This window comes from Diadema setosum, chromosome 6, assembly GCF_964275005.1.
Source record: "Diadema setosum chromosome 6, eeDiaSeto1, whole genome shotgun sequence".
Lineage (NCBI taxonomy): Eukaryota > Metazoa > Echinodermata > Echinoidea > Diadematoida > Diadematidae > Diadema > Diadema setosum.
In genome coordinates, this window is record NC_092690.1 from 14,581,854 (window position 1) to 14,602,065 (window position 20,212).

General features: G+C 37.8%; 1 protein-coding gene across 1 annotated transcript in view; it reads left to right on the forward strand.

Moving 5' to 3' along the window:
* LOC140229559 (roundabout homolog 2-like) overlaps positions 1-20,212 on the forward strand; it is a 403,949-nt gene that overhangs the window by 317,547 nt on the left and 66,190 nt on the right. Inside the window, exons 5-6 of the mRNA XM_072309806.1 lie at positions 5,828-5,964; positions 20,032-20,203. Of these exons, the coding sequence (XP_072165907.1) occupies positions 5,828-5,964; positions 20,032-20,203 (309 nt within the window). The remainder of the gene's footprint in view (positions 1-5,827; positions 5,965-20,031; positions 20,204-20,212) is intronic.

Genomic DNA, 20,212 nt, shown 5'->3' on the forward strand with positions numbered 1-20,212 from the left:
AGCAGTATGGTTCCATGACTGGTTGACTGAGAACAGGATAGCCTAGCACTGAGGAATAGTTGAGAATGCCTACTCCTTAAAGACAGTACAAGTTTCTTTTGAGGAAGAAAAAAGAGGCATACTAGTTTATTCATATCTCTCATATCTGTCCAATTCAATAAGATGTTAGTTGAACTGATGATTGGAATTAATGGATGCTTCCAGACCAAATTCCCTGTGATTGTTGAACCTTTTTGTGTTGTTTGAATTTCAGTGTGTTAGATGAATTTTGGGGGGATATTCATTCTAAGCACTCTTATTTGTTAACAGAGAAGCAAATGTGAAGCATGCCCACTGCAAGTGTTGGGGTTTCCATTAAAAGGTGTATTGGAAGAACTATGCATAAAAACTGAATTTATGGGTAAAAAATGGTCTACAATGTTGTTATCCTGTTCATCAGACATCTAGAAGCAGTTGAAACACTATGGATATAATTTGTTTACATGTCTAAAGTTCATAATATAATGAGTAGTTGGCTTCCATGTTATCATTCTTATTGCTTCATGTAGTATACTTCTGTGGTAGGATTGGATATAGCTTCTCATGATTAGCTTTCTAATCAAATGGCAAGTATTAGACATGTGTGCATATTCAGTTGAATTCCCCAATGGTGTGGAATTAATTGCTGTTCAATGATGCTCTAGCACAGAGGCACTAAATAGTCATTTGAAAAATTCTGCAGCATGTTATACAGCTAATTTGTGTCGCTATGTAAGAGGGCAAAATGTCAGTAGCAATCTGTCATGTAGAATTCTCACCTATTAAGGAATTCTCAAGGCAATGTGCAATTAAAATGTTGCATTCTTACATTTTGTTTTGCTTAGTTCTTGTTTCCTAATTATATACAATCTGTTAATGATTGCCGTGGCTTTCATCTACAATTGTATACGACAAAATTTGATGTGATGTTAGCTTTACAAGTAGGAATTACATGGTGAAGGTTTTAATATGCATATTTTGTATGTTCAGCGCATTCCTTACAACACATGTAGTGAATTCTTATACATGTTCTACTGGTTCAATAGGTTCTATAAGCAGTGACTTGATTTATGGATTAGCTTTATATTAGATTGATAACACTCTGGTAGAAACTTGATCTTCAGAACTCAGCCTTCTCCTATCAATACCACAGAATCATATAGGGAACAATTAGAGAATTTTTTTTTACTGTTTTGAAAGATCGGTCTTGAGATAAGTATCTATTCCTACCTAGAATAGATATTGCCAGATTTGACAATATACCCTAGCAACAAAGCCACTAGAATGTGAATAGACTGAGAATCATTGGCTTGATAATGTTACTGAACACAGGGCCAGGTGTTGTGAGTGGAACTTCTTTTCACTGAATACACTCAATTTTCAGCGAATGGATAACAAGAGACTTTTGATCTTGGAGCAACTTTATGGAACACTTGACTTAAAATCATGTATTCAGTGGTTACAAGTGTTATAAAGCTGTAGCAAAATGTTAGAATGTGGAGGTTAGGCAGTTTCCAACAGATGATTTTGTATGCAAAAATTTCATTTGGCAATATATATTTTTGTAATGTGTTGAAAATTATATTCTTAGCTTATTTTGGTCATTTTATTTTGAACCAGGGAAAAGTGCAGCACCACTAATTTACATACTAATTAATGAAAGACTGGTCAGAGAATACAGTTTTATGTATGATAATATCCACAGAAGAAGGAGATATGTACCGGACATTTTGCATGCTTCTAACCTTGTTAGACATGCAGTCTTTAATAAGGGAATACATCCTTCCCAGTTGCTGCCATTTTACTTAGTAGACTTCATGGCAGCATAATGCTTATAATTATGATTCATGCATTATTAGATGGGCAGTAACTAACAGGAAAGGTCCGTGTGGGAATAGCGCCCTCGCCCTCCGACAACCGACATGTGGTATTGAGATCCCCGAGGCCGTGTGATGAGTCCTGTTTAGTCTAATTTGTAGAGCATTTTGTCGGGGACAATTCAACGCGTGTTCATCACACGCACAGATGGTGCATGGATTCCGACCATCTTAAAGGGAGAATATCAATCAAACCTCAGGCTATATGATTGGAAGTTTATTGCTCCTCGACTCTTGAGGATGCGGTGGATGAGAGTGGGGGAGATGGAGACCAGATTATACCACTGGTAGAGAGGAATAGATACCTTTTATTCAGTGTAAGTCAGGATATGAAATAAACAGGAGAAAACACTCATCTTGTACTTTTGTAATCTGAAGGAAATCGAACTTCTCTCTTTGTGTAAATATTGATGGTAAGGTAATGGAAGGACATCACAATGAAGAAGAAAGTATGAGGTCGATATGAGAAATAAAAAAGTAAAGCATTTTCTGCTGGATAGAGCATGAGAATGAAGAGCTAGCAGCAGTAAAGTGCATTCTTTTACATTTGAATATGTCTGCAAAGGAAATGGTTCAATTCAGGGCTGCAAATGCCATGATGGTTTTGATGTACAGCATATTTTGCTAGTTCAATAAGTGTTTTGATCAGTCCTTCAAAAATCCAAGTTGTGCCTGGTGACTTATGTGTGTACGTGTTTGTGTACCATTTGTAAGTATGAAAATATTTGGAAACACAGATATTGGTTTGGCTAATTGGATAGTACATGCAATCTTGTTATATGCAATACTAATACTAGGGGATATCTGAAAAATCATTGATAATATGCAACACCTCACAGTGCAATGCACATTTTGTCTTAAGGCCCGGTCCCACTGCACTTACGGATGCAAAGAGGATGTAAAGCGTACAAAAATTCTTGCCATCCGTTGGAAAACGCTACGAATCCGCTGTGTACCCATCGCATACGTGTTTCATCCGCTCTATCCATCGAGCATCCGTCCACTGTGATTTCATCCGCGCAAAAAGTTTTAAGCTGCTTAAAACTTTTAGAACGGATGAACTTTCCGCTGTGTACGATGTAAATCCGCGACATACGAGCAACAAACGTTGTATGTCCGTGCGGCATCCCTTAAACGTCCGCTGCATCCTCTCTGCATCCTCTGGGCATCCTCGCAACTCACATCCGCTGCAGCTAAAAACGGAAAGAGGGAGGAAAGATATGGTACGTGGAACGTCTTTACATCGTTAATAGCACGTTAATAGAAAGGATGTAAGCGTATGCATCTCGTATATAAAGCATTTCGAAAGCATCCCCTCTGCATCCGCTCTGCATCCGCTCTGCACCCACTCTGCATCCGCTTTTTCTGCTATGCGTCCGTTTCGCAATTATCTCCGGTAACCCCTTCGGAGCTGTCATCCCCTTCCATCCGCTTTCATCCGCTAGGCTTCCGATGAACATCCGTTTAACATCCCCGCTACATACTACCCACGTCCGTTCTATTTCCGTTCTGTTACCGCCAATTTTCGCCAATTTTGTCAATTTCTGGAGCGGATGAAAGCGGATGAAGCCATCCCCAAAATTTTGCTCGTCCGCTGTGTCCTTTCTGCATACGCTTTGTGTCCGTCGGCCAGTGGGACCGGGCCTTTAACAATGGTGCTGCGTGAATTCCTGTGTTTAGAAAATTATGCAAATTAGAGCCTCTTGTCTTCTAACTGAACAACGTTGCATGTAGACAACCCAAGCTTTTAAATATTACACAACTCTGACTTCCAAATTGACAAAATTCTGTGGAAGTAAGCCTAGACTTTTATAACAACCAAGAGTAGAAGAACACAACTGGTGTTCAACTTTAACAACAGTCTGTTCAGATGATTCCAGCAGCATTTAACTATCTACCATTGCTTATTCAGACAGCTCCTAACTCTGCAACATTCAAGACAAACAACCGTGGCCTTGAAATTAGAATTAACAGCACCTGATAATCTCCTTCTTTCAACAACATAATTGCTCCTTTAAGTAGAGCAAGGTTTGGTCGGCAGATCACCCATTGGACTGCAATCGGCATCCTCTTTGAATCAGCCCATCTGCTTAACCCGTTGAGGACGGACTGATTTTGCTACAACACACATTTCCCATAGACACCTGCCCGAGTTTACTCAGTACTCATCCTCAACGGGTTAATGTTGAAGTATATGTATGGCATTCTTTGGCTGGCCTGCTATGGCACTTTTAAGGGAAAGTACCATAGCATTGGAGCTCCTGGAATATATCTGGTGATTTTGGTAGTAGGTGAAATATACCAGGTAATCAGAAAGTGTGAGTTTATGGAAATCACTATTAAAATTATAATCAATATTTTGCAGCACAACATCTACTGGTTTCTATAGTTCCTTCGCAGAAGAGGTTTTACTTATTTATTAAAAATAAATAGGATATATATCTTATTTATTTCATCATCATTTTTTGTACATGAAAGGGAGTATAGGTGATGTTTGCACTCTTCAATTGATTTTAAACAGATCTTGTACTTCAAACCCAATTTACTTACAAGTCATAACCCAAACAGGGAAGTTTATCTCATTTTCCACCATGCGTCATCGACCGTAGCGTTCTATTATTGCTGGGCATCAAATTATGTTCATTGCTCTTCGGACTTTCTTCAAATCCGGGAAAACAGACGGCTCATTACATCTCATTTCACTGAATTTTGGTGTGCAAAAGTGCACTCAACCAGTTGCGGTTTTGAGGCACAGCTCATAAATACCCATGGTAGCTAGTACGCATGGCCCTCTTTCCATTCTACTCATTAATGACATCCATCATGGCTGACCATGCACTACATGGCTATCCTTGCTTTCAGTGGACATATGAAGGCATACTATGTATGCTGTCTTCAAACTAGAGTTTATTTTTCTCTCATACACGAATACTTCATCTGTCTGTGAAGACAATGCATTAATCAGTGTTCTATCACATTAGTGAGGATCAAGAAATGGAGCTTGTGAGTTCACAAGTTACAGCTGTTCCTGATAACACAGGTCTGAATCTTGTCCTTAAAACTCATTTGCTCTCTCATCTGTATTCTTTACACTCATGTATGAAGTTTACTTTTTCTTCTTCATTTAACATACACTCAACTTGTACTCTGTTTAAAACATGTACTGATGTAGCTATTACCATTTGATTTCATTGATTTGAAATTGATCGCAACTTGTTCCTTTCCAAAGAGTCTACAAGCATTTGCAATTTTTCAAAGTTGTTGTTATACTATGCACATAATCTTATTCATGCTCTCTCATAGAACATTTATATCCACAAGAGTATGCAAAGATCATGCACACTGATGATTGCCAGTATACATACAGACGATATAATGCACAGCTTCGTGCAAACATGAATCAATCTAAGAGTGAGGATTTCTCAATGATGGTACAGCTGTATCAACTACTGTATTAGTGAGTCAAGCCACTGGTGGGAAGATAATACTTTCTCATCACTGAACTTTGTGACCAACTCCGACCTTTCCCTGACTTTGTATGACTGGTTCATACTGTGATACTCTGTTGTAACGTGATACATCTGAACTCTGTTCTACAGCGCTATGTTTATCTTTTTAGGTAAAATGAGCAAGTCTCTCAATTATTATCATTGTTATCATATCAGGGGTTAATTTCTTTTCATATGTAAAATGACACCTTCTTGTCTGTATTAGCAAGAAAAGCAGAAGTGTACATTTACATCGATCATTTACCTGTTTCCAGCTGTAGGCCCCTATGTTGTTTATCGAGATATTACTCAATAACTTTGTTCCATCGACTTTGTGCTGCATTCTTGTATGAAAAAAAAAGGAATGCAGAAATCAAATCAAATCACATCAAATCAAATCAGTCCCTCTCATTCTCTCTGTCTTTCTTTCCATTCTGTTTCCAGCTGTTGGAGCCGATGCCAGGAGAAATGAAGAGATGGCGCCCCGCATCACAGAGCACCCTGCTGCCCAGTCAGTCAGCAAGAACAGCCCAGCCACTCTCTCTTGCCGGGCATCTGGCTACCCAATCCCTGAAATCAAGGTAAGTGATGTGATATTAATGGACAGACACTTTCTGAACAATATCAGAGTAAATGGGATGAGGAAAATTCACCCCTTCATATGGCAGAGTGTGCCTGGTTGATGCTGGTATGCTGACCGTTGGAGGTGGCTTGAGTGGACCTCAAGAGGATCGGTATCACCCTCAGTCAATGTCCAGTGTGTTCATCGCTTCCACCGGGTTTGCACCGTACTCATTGCAAAATGTGAAGCTGGAACTTTTGTATTCCCGTGTTACAATGTCTTTATGTATTAGTAAGAAGGGTAGGACCTACCCAGCTGTTGATGAGCAATCTTAGTTTCACAGCTTTACTTTTGAAAACTTGAATGAAGTTTCAAGCAATTGCCAGGAGAACTATTTTTTTTTCATATTTCCCAGTTTATTTGCATTGCTGTCTAGCATAGATATTTTCAAGGTTGAACAGTATCTTTAAAAAGTAAACTATTTCATTTAAAAAAATGTGAAACATAAACATAAAAAACATAAACTTTAGTGGATGCAGAATTAACCAACAAAAGCAGGCACTTAAATGCCTCACGTGTGCAACCATATGTTTGTTGCACCAACAATGTCTCCTTTAAAAAAAAAAAAAAGGAAAGAGAAAATTCATTTGTTCTAATCGAACAAATCTTTGGTTATTAGTGATACCTTGGCAAGGTGACAAAGATTGAATCCAAGGCTTTGGATTGGTTTAGTCGATAATTGTGTCTCTTTATCTTTGTTGTAATCTCTGATGCGCATACTGTATCATGTGATTTGTATGTCCTTCCTTTGAAAAGCATTCTACAAAATCCTTCCTTTTGCTGACCCGTCCTTACACCTTTTCTCTTCATGCATAGTAAGACATCTCCTATTGTCATAACTTTCAGAGTCTCGTACCTTACATCTATACATTTATCATCAATACATGCGAGAAGAGGAAATATTTGTACATACTTCATTCTTCAAATTGAACTGTTTGTGAGATTTTCATTCTTTTTTTTCTGTGTATTGCCATATTTTCTCTTCCTTCTGGCAGTTTCATTTCAGATTAATTTCTTTTCTGTTCATATTTGTGCTATGTTTTTGTCCTTTTTGCAACTCTTACAACTCCTTTTACAATCCTTTGTCTGTCACCCTTATATCATTTCAGTTAACTTTCAGCATGTTAGATTTCATCGGGCTTTCTCCTTCTCTATACTCCTTATCTCCACATATATTTTCAGTAGTTTTGCATGCTAAATCATCTGAAACCAAGAAATCATTCTGAAATCATCACCAACACTGGATCACTTCAAACAAAATTTGAAGACCTACTTATTTTGATAGCCCTATATATATACACTGGACTTGTACTGTCACTGCCTGGTAATTTGTATATATTTATCTTCTATGGCGACCAGGGATGACATCTCATAGCGCTTTGTATTTAGTGGAAAAGATGCTCTAAAAATATCTATTATTATTATTATTTTCAAATGGCCATCTTTCTGCAGTCAATCCAGGCACCTTTGCTATCAGTCTGACTCTACCTGTCAATAAATACATGACCCTATCTGAAGACATTCTGTCCAGATGCATGGAGCTCCTCTCGGAATGTCTCTGGCACTGCCCACTTGTCAGTTGCTGTAGAAATGATTTGTGGAAGAAGAAAGCTGGCGACGTTCATCTCCAGAGAAGGGGGTCTTAGCTTGGGATGAGCTGTGTGAGAAATGTTTATTCATCTCAGTTTACTGTCATTATGAGGAGGGCATCACCCTTTCCACCACCCAGAACTCACTCAGGACTTGATTGATACTGGAGTAGTCCACAACCAATGACCAGAAAGGGGGGGGGGGGGGGGGGTCCTCCAAATAGAAATTTAGAATATGGCTGGAGTTACTACGTTTGTACTTTAAATGTGAACCAAGAGAATGTCTTCTTTCCACCAGACTTCAAACAACAGGGAGCTTGTGTTAAAACAGGACCTTGATTTTTACTTTATTGCAAAAAAAAAAAAAAAAAAAAAAAAATCATTGGAACTGAGTTCAGCCATTACAGCGAACTCATTTATAATGAAATTTTATTACACAAAGTAAGAATTAAGGTCCTACGATTGTTATCATCAAGGTCTAAGTTGCAAAATGTCCTACCTTTATAATGAAATTTTCATACTACTAAAGACAACTGCAGGTCATGAAGACTTTGTAAGAAAAGAAGTATGCACCTGTATTTGACAGAAGACAAGGTTTTAAAAGTTTCTAAATACAGTTCTTCAGTCATGGTGCCATGATATCTCTTGTGTAGCCTGGGATAATAAGGAGACCAAACCCACATTCCACAAAGATTGATTAAAAAATCAGACAAAATCAAATACCACATCCTGACTGATGAAAAATTTAACTTAACTGCTCTCAGTATTTGATACAAAATTTTCAAGTTTTTTTTTTATCCACAAATCACCAAATCCATCTCCAAAGTTGTGCATCTGAGTGGAATAGTAAACATTGAGGGAAACTCTTAATCATATTGATGATGTAAAAACATTTAAACTTTTGTACAACCCACTGATACATGATGTGGCATTTATGATTGTCATTTTTCAAGACATATGTGATATGGACATGGATAACAGTAAGACGACTTTTCTTTAATATCTTTGTTTTTTACTTAAATTGATTCATAAATAGCAATTATTGATTACAAAGAAAGAGAAAGGAGTAGAGGGATCTGTGCATGCAGTTATTTGTCAGATGAGTGCACAACTTCTACCTCAAAAATATATTTCTGCCGCAATGACATCAGATTTCCCTTTTATTTTTTTTTTTTTCCAGACAAATCAATCCTAGCCATGCCATCACAGCCTGGTGCCAGAATATTTAGAAAGACATGAATTCCATACTCGGTCTTCTGGCTAAAGGTTCTTATATTTGCACATAATACATTTTTTTTTTTCAGATTTGAAGTGAGGACAATAACCTTCCTCATAACCTTAAACTTCATGATTCTGAGAATGAGAAGGACAATACATATTTCTTATAAAGTTTGTATCAACAATAGCTTCTGTAAAAAAAAAAAATAAATAAATAAATCAAATCATTGCTACTCCGATTGTGAAACATGGGATATTTCAGTAGTTGTAGTTTTAGAGAGAACATGATTTTTTTTTAAGGATCTAGGAGACATTCACTCCACTCTGATTTGTATTTGTCAACATGTTCTGTGTTCCCTTTTGCATTTATGTGGAGTAATCATAGCAGAAAATATTAGATTTTATTGTTTGTTAATCATCATGTACAAAAGAAAACTCTGTTGAAAGAAGCAACCTTTAAGAGGCGTGTCTTTTAAAAGAGCTGATAAACAGGTATCTCTAAACAGGTAGGGGTGAAGACAACTGTGTTTAGAGGAGTGGTAAACTATCACCATTTTTGCCCTGGTGTTGAAATATTCACAGTTACAAACAGTAGGATGTGGAACGTTTGAGATAGTTTAGTGACTGATTCGAGAATTGATGTCAAAGGCGAAGTAAAAAATCTTCTCTGCAATGGAAAATGACAAAAGTTAGAATTTATAACCAAGATCAATGAGTTATTTTATCAAGGTTATTTCAAGATGACAAATGACTTGCACGAAAAGAAATGTGTAAATTCACCTCCTAATATTGATCTTTATTCACACAAATACACACATTCAATAATTGTCTTTTACTTTAACTTCTATCATATTTCTTTTCCCCTTGTTCTATTTGGTTGTTTGATTTCTGTACAGTCTTTTTGATATGCAGATATTGGAGGGGTAATCTTTATTTGTTTATGGAAGTTGTGTTTGTCCTGAAACTTTCTTGACTTCGTTTGTCAGTCACATTTCTACTCAGCATTTTCTGTGTGTCTGATCTCTCTATGCTTCAGTTTTATTTAGCTTCGATGTGGATGTCATGTTCATTTAGTTGTCCTTCTCTTTCCTTCTCCTTCTGTCTGTCCTTCCATCCTTCCATCCCTGGCCAGCCTTGTGAATGTCATGATGATGCCTTGGTACAGACTGGAGCAATAAGCGCCGGCCTTACTCCCATGGACGATATGTCATTAGTGATTAAATCCAGTCCAAGAGGATCTTACAGGACCCTGTGGTGTCATTAATATCACGTCTAACGTGTTAGGAGGCGTCAAAGACCCACTGCTGTAGGCTGACAATCCATCAAAGGCAAACGCACATAGAGTCAGAGACATATTTTTAGTACTTGCTTCAAGAAGTATGGAATACATATCTGATTTTGTATGTGTACAGTGGGATTCGATTATTTACTTTTTAATAAAGTCTACTACCAATCAAAAGATTTTTTTTTCAAACAGTGTAAGTCAAAAGGATGATTTTTGCCACTATCACAGAAGTGTTTCAAATTCTAATTTGCCATCTTCTTCTGCTCTGACCAGTGCAATCATGATTCTGTTCAGATAATGTATGGGAAAAGGAAATATGTTTTCTGGGGCATATCATATTGGTAAGTGGTTATCATGTTGAAATTTGTTGAAATTTATGGAAATAAGCTTTTCATCATATTCTACTTACACTTTGGAGGATTAATCCTGAAGGATGGACGATTCACAGTCAGTCAAATTATTAATGTGCCCAGGATTCAGAGACCCAAAGCAGGGTCCAATACCAGCGCCAGTGAGGGACTATGCACTGATAATTAACATCTTCTTTAGATGAAGAAGTAGTGCTCCATAGGAATGCATCATGTCTTGAAAACTGTAGATTAAAGATAGAAGTTGCTCTCAGTAGTTCCAGGGTCAGCCCCACTGTTCCATGAGCACATTCAAACCAGACCAGGTAGGAATCATCTTTAAGATAGGGAATGCAAAGATATGTTATATAATTATGATATTCACATGGAGGTTTTGGCAGGGCTTGTGGTGATCAATCACTATAGACTACTAGCAAATTCTCTTCTCTAGTCACAAGTTGTACAAGTATGTTATGATTTGCATATCTTTACAGGTGCCAAATGAAAGAATGATAATCTAAGGTAACGGCATAACTGAGGGATTTCAAGAGAGGATTGAGTCAAGTTTGATACCATTGTGATGCTCAAGTGGGGTCAAACCCTGAGTGGGTACATATAGATCTTCTTTATGTTAAGTCACATACGACATGGTATTAAGAGGTTTGCTGATACTCACTTGTCATCATATCCGTGATTTCACCAATATAATCACAAGTACTTATCTGTCACTCACAATTTACTTTTCTATACAAAAGCTTTTACATTCGGGTGTTCACCCCTGGATTTCAGGGAAAAAAGTGCAGAATAGTAGACATGTACTTTTCAAAGTTCTTTTCCTGAAACCCCATTTTTTTCTGTGATTGGGGAAGGGGTGATAGAAGGACTGCATATGTAGCATCAGTTCTGGCGCTGATTTGGTTTTTCTTTGACTGACCTCGACTAGCCATTTGAGCCACTTTGGTATGGTTAGTAACGAGAAGCAGTGGTTCCGTTCTGAGAAGCAGTGGTTCCATTCCATCTGGGATAGCCTGGATAAATCAGTGACTCACAGCACATCTCTAGCACTCTTTCCATCACTGAATGACAAATCACATATCTCTGCTATAATTTCCCTGATTATCTCTACACCAGAGTGACCTCCAACTCTTGACTTCAAACTACATCCCTTCCAATGAGAGGCTTCAAACACTAGACTCTAATGGTTACATGGAGTGGGATAGAGACCAAGAAACAATCTGATATCTTTCTCAACTGATTTGTCAATCAGTAGACAAATAGTAGCTGTAATGCTTGATAATGCTGATGCAGTAGTATTCCACTCTGCATTTGAAACTCTATGAACAGTCACATACATAGGCTACCTACATACATGCAAACATACATACATACATACATACATACATACATACATAGTTCTATACACAAACACACATATATGTACATGTATCTAATCATATATGTCTATTTACACATACCTTTGTATTATATCTCGTATTAAAATGCCTAGAAGTAATTAAACTGTTACTGTTGTGTTTACTTATCCCATCCTGATATTTCCTTACTAGCAATGTTGATTTCTAGAAATGATTGCAAAGGTGAGATGATGTTTCACAATTGGGTACTGAGAAATTCTTCTTCTAAAGATATTCTCGATTTCATCCCCATCACCTCTTCAATTTTGTCCTTCGTAAAGAAGAGGACGACAAATGACAAGTGAGGAAGGGTTCTCACCAATACCGGCAGAAAATGTTTTCTGTGCACGTAAACAAACCTTGCGCGGCCAAGCCACCGTTGGGATCTCGTTTCTGAGGCGAAATGAGACGAGTTTGGATGTTTCGCTCCCGATCGACCCCATTTGGAGTCAGCCGATGGCAGCTCAGTGGGTCAAATTGGTTTGGAATGAGCTTTTTATGGGCCAATTTCACCAGCTGCCTGCTCAGAGGAGGGTAGGTGAGGGCTGGAATCGGTGTCGGGTTAAAGGCGGTCTTCTTACCTTGGTCTTCTTCCGTTGCATCGTCTCACTCAATTCCTATTCATTTATCATGTTCAGCAAAATCCACCTGATGCCAATTATTTTCATCGCAGCAAGAATCATATCAGGTGATTTATGTAAATTGTGCGAGCTGTGGGCTACAAAGCATTTCCATTTTGCCATGAAACATAGTGTCTAATTAAAATGTTTTGATGTAATGAATGCTATGTAATGCATACCAGGAAATGATAGTAAAATGATAACAACAGCAAAAAGAGAATTCATATTATATGCTCTCATGGTTAGGATTTTTCAGTGGAGGGATATTGAATTTGAGAGTTTGGACACAGTTTAAGTGATTCTTGAAGGCCTTTGATGGTGTAGGGGATGAGGTTAGGTGTGCCTTAATTGGCCGGGTCATGTCTGATGCATGTTTACAACGCCCCCTCAAATTTTCATGTCACCAGAACAATAAAGCCAACTTCGCATGAAAATAATGTAGATTGGAAAAACTAATAATAACCTTGTAGAAGTTTGAGGAGGGGCAGTATATGAATTTGACTTTGTCAACAGTTCTGGTTTTAAAGTTGTTGCTATGTTTGTGAAAGGTCAATTATAATCTACTAATTAATCTAATTAGTCGTACTAGTTGAAGCACCAGTATAATATTATTATCATTATCATTCTTAGTGTAATTGTTTTGTCTAGGAGTACTGTTTTACTATTTATCATCATGATGAGTACCATTTTTGTTTGCTAGTTTTCTTAAGACACTCTGATGCAGGTAACAAATTAGAAAAGAAAACAAGAGAAATTTAACCATTGCTGCTCTCAGTAGAACAGAAGTGCATCATTACAGTCTTCTTATACAATTTTCAGTGGTAGAATACTATTGATGGGAGATAAACTAATGTTCTGCTTGTTGCTCATACATCATTCTCTTGGGACTATCTTTTCAAGCAAGGCTCAAAAGAAAAGCCATTTGTGATCACATCTATCTATCATCTATTACTAGATTTTTTTTTTCTGAAGTCATGTACAAAAATGCTTGTTTTCCACACATAATTTGAAAATAAAAAAGTAATAACAGGCAAATCTCAGTGGTAAGATCTGGGTCACATGTAGTCTAAAAACATTAAGGGTGTCAAGATAATGACAGAAATAATCCAAAGAGACTGTTGTGGTATTTAAGAGAATTTGGATCTATGCCTTGTATGTGACGTCCCTCAAGCAGCACTGCTGTGTAGATCTTGTGGAGAACAAAAAAACTTCCTTTTGTTTTTGTGCATAGTACATGGAAAGCATGAGAGAATATGTCAGGTGTCATATTTACCCAAACACCTTTACATCCAAGAATGTGTGTCCCAGATTTGAAGAATCAGCCAATTTCTTGTCAGAATTCTGAAAAATTGATTTGTGAAATGTTTTGACACTTTTTATCCCGAGAGGGGAGCCAGGGAGAAACAGAGAAGAAGGCAACCCAGAAAAAAGCAGTTATCGATCAAAGTCTTCCCTCATTCCTTCTGTGCCATCCTGTCTGTTGCATCCAGCATTCCAGATGAGCTCAGCTACCAGGATCACTTTTCGAGGAATATTCTGCAGAATTACGCGTAATGTGCTGGTCCTTGCCAGATAATCGTAACTGAATCGGTTGGTAATGTGAGTGAATGCGTGTAACAGGGTCACGCAAGTCCTCAAGACCGAAGATTTAAAGCAAGATAGAACCCCAAGAGTGGTTAGCTGCTTTATTGAGACTGGTTAGGTGAACATTACAACTTGTTGAAATCACGGCCATTTAATAGGTCATGTAAGAATGTAATGCAATATTCTGTTGGTATCTTTCAAAGTCGTTGTAGTCATTAAGCTAATGTGTGGCTTGACATTTCAGATGCAAGCAGTCCGCAGGTACACCACTTATTCAAAACAACCCTTTCTTTGGTTAAAACACATATTGCCATTTTTCCATTACAAAGCTTAGATTGTGCAGCAGTATAATTTTACTAGATGTAATTGCCATTCTTCATGGTGGATGGATTTTTTCCCACATTTTAAGGAAATAAGGAAAGTTATGAGTTATTGTTTGTGAAGAGACTGCAAACTACAAGCTCTGCTCATTAGCAGTCCCCTCCATTTCCAATAAATTACCAGCGATTTTGTAGCTATCATAAAAGACACATCACTTATTGCATTTCAATTCATAATATTTTCATTGAGTACAGTTTTGTATTGATTTTGTGTATTTAGGTGTATCTAAATGTTTATTTGCATTTGCATTGGATATGAAATAAATGAGTGAATATATGAATGAATGAAAAAAGGGATTTCTGCTTTCAAGTGATCAGTTATTCACCTCTGCCCTTCAAGACCTTCTTCTCTGAAATGAAATGCAAGGATACTGTCTGTTTCAAATGCATTAATTCATATCTGTTTTATACTGCATCATCTCACTTTCAAGGACAACATTATGCTGCATTATAGGTAACTTATAAGAATGATCTGGCATTGTGTCATATTTACCCATAAATGTTGTTAAGTCTACGTATAGGATCAAAGTTTGGATTGCACCTTTTTTGTGAATGAAAAAAGCTGCACGTATCCTTTAAGGACAACTTTCTCAGGGTAGGAAGAAAAGGGAAGGAAGAGGAGAAGGTTTTACAAGCTAAATTGATTGTGAATCAAACACACTTCTCCTATGCTCTTTCACACCTAACCCAAGCAACCCTGTTGCTTCATTTGCTCGTTACGATACCGCCTTCCTCCAATCAACTGAATTGAACAGTTGGACACTTCCTAATGCCGGGTGATTTATCAGCTGACTCCTGAAATTTCCACCACTTACGCCTGGCTGCGTTGCAGTGGCACTGCAAACCTGTATAACGGGGGAGGAAAAAGTTTGAATGAATGGATTGGATTTTTTGGCACAGATTGGATAATAATGACATTGAGAGGATTTCAGCTGATGAAGTTTTATGGTGTTCCAAGGAGGAATCAGCTTGCCTCTTTATATCCGAGGACTGGATGCATTGCCAGCCTAACAAACCAGCCATGGATGCTGCAGTCTGTCATCTGTTACATCCCAGATGAGTTTGTTCCAGCTTGTCTACCAGGAAGCCTGAATGAAAATGAAAGAGATTGGAAAGAAAAAGTGTCTCCAGAATTGTAAAAAGAGAAGGAGAGAATAAAGCAGAAATAGAAGCAAGTGAAGGATAGACTACTGTGCTGATGTGGTTGTAGATAGACCTTTCCCTGTTCCCCCTCATCATGGGCAGTCGTACTCTGAGATGAAATAGGTGCTTTCCATTTTGGGCTTCATGCAATGATGTATCCATGCAAAGCTCCATCAGTGTCTTTAAACTTTTCCTTTTTTGTACTTCATAGCCTCAAATTCTGTACTATCAATCTTCATTGTTCTCTCCTTTTCTCATTTCTGTCTCGTTTCTTGTATTCCAAGAAGAATTCACTGGCATTTTATTTTGCTGAAGTGGAATTTGTGCCACACATAGATTCATAGGAGCACACATAACACAGGAAAAGATAGTCATGCAGTTCAGTGCAAAGGCAAGAGAAATGGAAAGAAGACAAACAGTACATGTTAAATGGATTAATTACTCGAATTTAAAAAACAAAACAAAAAAGATAGGCTTGTATTTATATAGAATGCATGTAATAATACTGGTGATACTATACACATTTAAGTATTTTCCCACCTTTTTAATAACATGGTCATTAGTGACATTTTATGGAAGTATCATTTTCCATGTAGCATCACAGTCAAATTCCATGGCACCTGCAAGATACCACCAACAAAGATATTAATTTCATCCTGTTCTCTGTCTAGCATAACATTGATTTTTGCCAACCTATCACTTTAATTTCACTTCTGGAAGTGAAAATCTTATTTGACTTGTTGACCTGTTTTTTAGTCTTTTTTTTTCATATGGAGCAGAGATGCTGAGCGTCAAATATCTAATGAAAAGTAAAGGAGGCAGATTAATTCACAGAAAACGAATTGACCATTACAAGACATTCACATGCCTTGCAATACTATTAATTGAAACATCTCCATGCACACAAAATAAAAACAGGCAGAGGTAGAGATAGATATGACATATGTCCATTATTTAGATGTTACATTGTGACATGGTGTTACAGTAATATACAACCTAAAGAATTCATCTTCTATGCACTAAAAGGAACAACACAAAGCAAATGACAGAAACTTTTAATGGGATTGGAGAAGTAAACGCATGAGGAAATTTAAGTTGTGACCATTTGATTGTGGTAGAGTTTTGGTACATCAGACAAGGCACTGGCTATGGGAGCTTGGTGGGTACTATACAATCAAGTCTATGGGGATTTCAGTATCTAAAAGGGAAAGGTTTTAAAGGGACATTCCAGACGATTTTCATAGTTTCACATCATGTAGTACATAAATCAACAACGCGATGTATAGATTTGTGGAATTCATGGTGGTTTTTGAACAGAGAAACAATACTTTGAAAAACCTTAAACAAATTACACTGAACAAGGATGATGACATAGGAGGTTCACATATTTCAGAAATGTAGCAGTGTAATTCCATTACAATACCGCTTGCTTGCGAGTTCACCTGTGTCTAATCTATGCATGCCTTCTTCTTTTGTTCTGCTTCCTTGAGCCCCAACTCATGCATTCTTATGGTGACTCTGCCATGTCATCTTCCTTGTTCATTGAAATTTGTTCTAAATTTTAAAAATATTCTTATTCTTTATCCCAATCATCACAAATTCTGAAACTCTGTCCTCAGTATAACTTATTTATAGTTGTTCTGATATAAAAATCTGAAAATCATCCGGAGGTCTCCTTTAAACATGGTATTCATTAAGTACCACACAGAGATGTTTCAGATATGCTTAGCTGTAATGTTGTCTTTTCACAACATACCTTTATGTTGCTAATTTCCTTGAAGGGTATTTTATCATTTTTGTTTTCTTTGTTACTTGGCTAAAGCTGTTTAGGGGATTTTTTGGCTTAAGGATTTGCATTTACATTCTCCCAGGAAAATGAATTACAATAAATAATTGAAAGAATACTTTTTAGTCTTGCTGCATACACATAAAGAAGGATTTTTATCCAGCTTGTAATATCAAAGATTCGTAATGTGAATGGCCCTTATAAAATCCTCATAATTCTATCATACAAGTCAACATGTCCGCACTGAGACTGTTCTAACTTTTCTTTATGCTTCTGTGATATTTTGCAACTTCTGCTAATCTGTTGCCCGTATTTCAGTGATTCCATTTGCAACAACCTGTTCAGGGTAAATCTTTATTGCAATGCAATCCTTACAGGGTGACATATCAGTATTTCAGTCGAAAACAGTAGGACAGTCACACACACACGTACACACAGCTGCCCTAGTTACGAGCAGACAACACTGATGTAATCAAGTTGCTGTTGACGGGAGGTGTGCTCCAAATGGCATGTAATCCCATTTCTCCTCCCACTGCCTTCTGACCCGAAGCCGATGACTAGGGTGTGTTTTCATTGAACCTCCCCAGAGTAGCGCAAGATCCTCTTCCCTTTCACCTTACACCGACTAGGAAGCTTGTAACCACCACCTTTTCCAGTATTTGAAACACTTCAAAAGTAAAATGTGTTGAAGAACATCATTTTAGAGATGTAGTTATTGTCTACTTAAAGTAAACTAGGACTAGAATATACAGTAGTTTTAAAGTTGTGCAGCTACATTCAAAGGGCATTCAGACCTGAATTCTTTTCTTAAACTATTATTGTGATGTGTACTTTTCAAGTCTGTGATTGAGCAATAAATTTCAAGCAGGTGTACCCCATGTCATGAATTTGCAGTCTTACGGAAGTATGCTGTGTTCCATGGTGTGTAATATGTAGCACAATGAGAAAATTGTGGGCAGTGTGTTAGGACAGCTCTGCATCATGGCTGCCAGCAGCAGACAATTGTGACGCGATGATAGAGCATTTTGTTTAAGCATTAGAAAGTCAAGCATGGACCAGACTCTCCCGAGCGTGAGATGTAACCAGGGCATCGAGCGTGACGGTGTTTTCTGGAAGAGGGATCAGGCGGGGGGAAAGTTTTTGCAACCCTGCGGAGAGAAAAAGAAATCGCCATGGTGTTTAGACTGGCGGCTGCGAAGCCGTGACAAGATAACAGAATGTCGCGGGCACCTTTCAGTGCGGCCGGCCCAGCCTGCCACCGGACTCGGCTTCACACCTCTTAATCTGAGGAGTGTGGAAAGCGGCTTCGCCCCAGAGAAATCAAATGCTGAAAACAATCGCACACCTCCACTGACAAGTGTATTTTTGTCCCCCAGCCCTACATATTCACTTGGAGAGAAAGGTCTACCTGAGGTGTTACTATATACTCTGATCTATCTGTCTATATAACTCTCTCTCTCCCCCTCTCTATGTCTCTTTCTATTTCTATTCCTCTCTCACTTCACCCTCAGCAGCAATTAATGCACTGAGATATAGTGGATGCAGGTTGGTTTCCTCTGGCCTAGTTTAATCCTTAATCCCCCTTAATCTGGCAGATATAATGACATCAAGGAGATTGAGAGTACCGCTGTCTAAATACAGTGTATTGATTGCTTTATGGGAGTCTCTTAGACGGGGTCAACAGATCCTGGATGGGATGGTTACTTTGAGTTACTCCAACTTTCAAAGAATATTGATACAGCACAGAGCAGCATGTTTTATCATTCACATACTTGTAGTATTAAACTGAAAGTAACTTTGAAGGCCAAACATAACAGATGGGCTGTTTCCAACTTATGCCTTTATACCACTAGCCAAGCAAAGTGGATGGGACCAACAGAATTTCATTAAGAGACTGTGACTCAATCTGATGTGATGCTCGGTGCCAAAAACTGCTTCATTAACCCTAGAATGTATCAGTCATATCTTTATCCTTCAGTAAAACTACATGGAACATACTCTTATCTGTTGTCATGCTAAGGCAAATTAACACAAGGGCACTTCAAACATGTTGTCATAGATGAATTGAAGACAGACATATTGAATCCAAAACACCCCAAATCTCACAGTTGATTTATTTGTGTTCTTTCTTCATTGATCATTGAAGTCCTATGTTTCTTCAGGTAACATGTACGGTAGAGAAATATCCCAATGTTTGTTTTTTTCAAATCACAATTATCGTTTTATATAATTTGTGTGTGTGTTTATGTTTATGTATATGAATACAAATTGCAAGTTGCAGGACAAGGTTGTGTGCATTACCCATTCAGGCTGGACTTAACAGTAACCTGTCATGTCCAAAATTTTGTGATTCTCCAGCGAGTTCCTACATGGCATGCCTGCTTACCACCAATAGTAGACTTTACTCTGAGATCAGTTTTCACATTCAAATATTTATTTGACTTCTCCTTATGATTATTTACATGACAGACTATTGAGGAGTTGCTTTGAACCAGGGAATTAATGAATTCAACAAAGTGTAAAAAAAGGTCAGTTTTGAAATCAAACAACCATTTATGTTGTATCTATATCCTTCAATGCATAGCCAGTTGATTATTAAGTTTTGATCAAGGAATATGAAAATTTGAACTGTTTTCTTTTCATATCTATTTTTCTTGTGCAGTGGTACAAAGATGGTCAGCTCTTGACCTCCGACTCCCATCTGGCACTCACTGGAACGGGAGAGTTGTTCTTCCTGCGGGTCATCCCACGGCTGGACATTGGCGTTTATCACTGTGTGGCCACCAACTCCCTGGGTTCAGCCTACAGCAACAACGCCACTCTGGAAATTGCCTGTAAGTGTT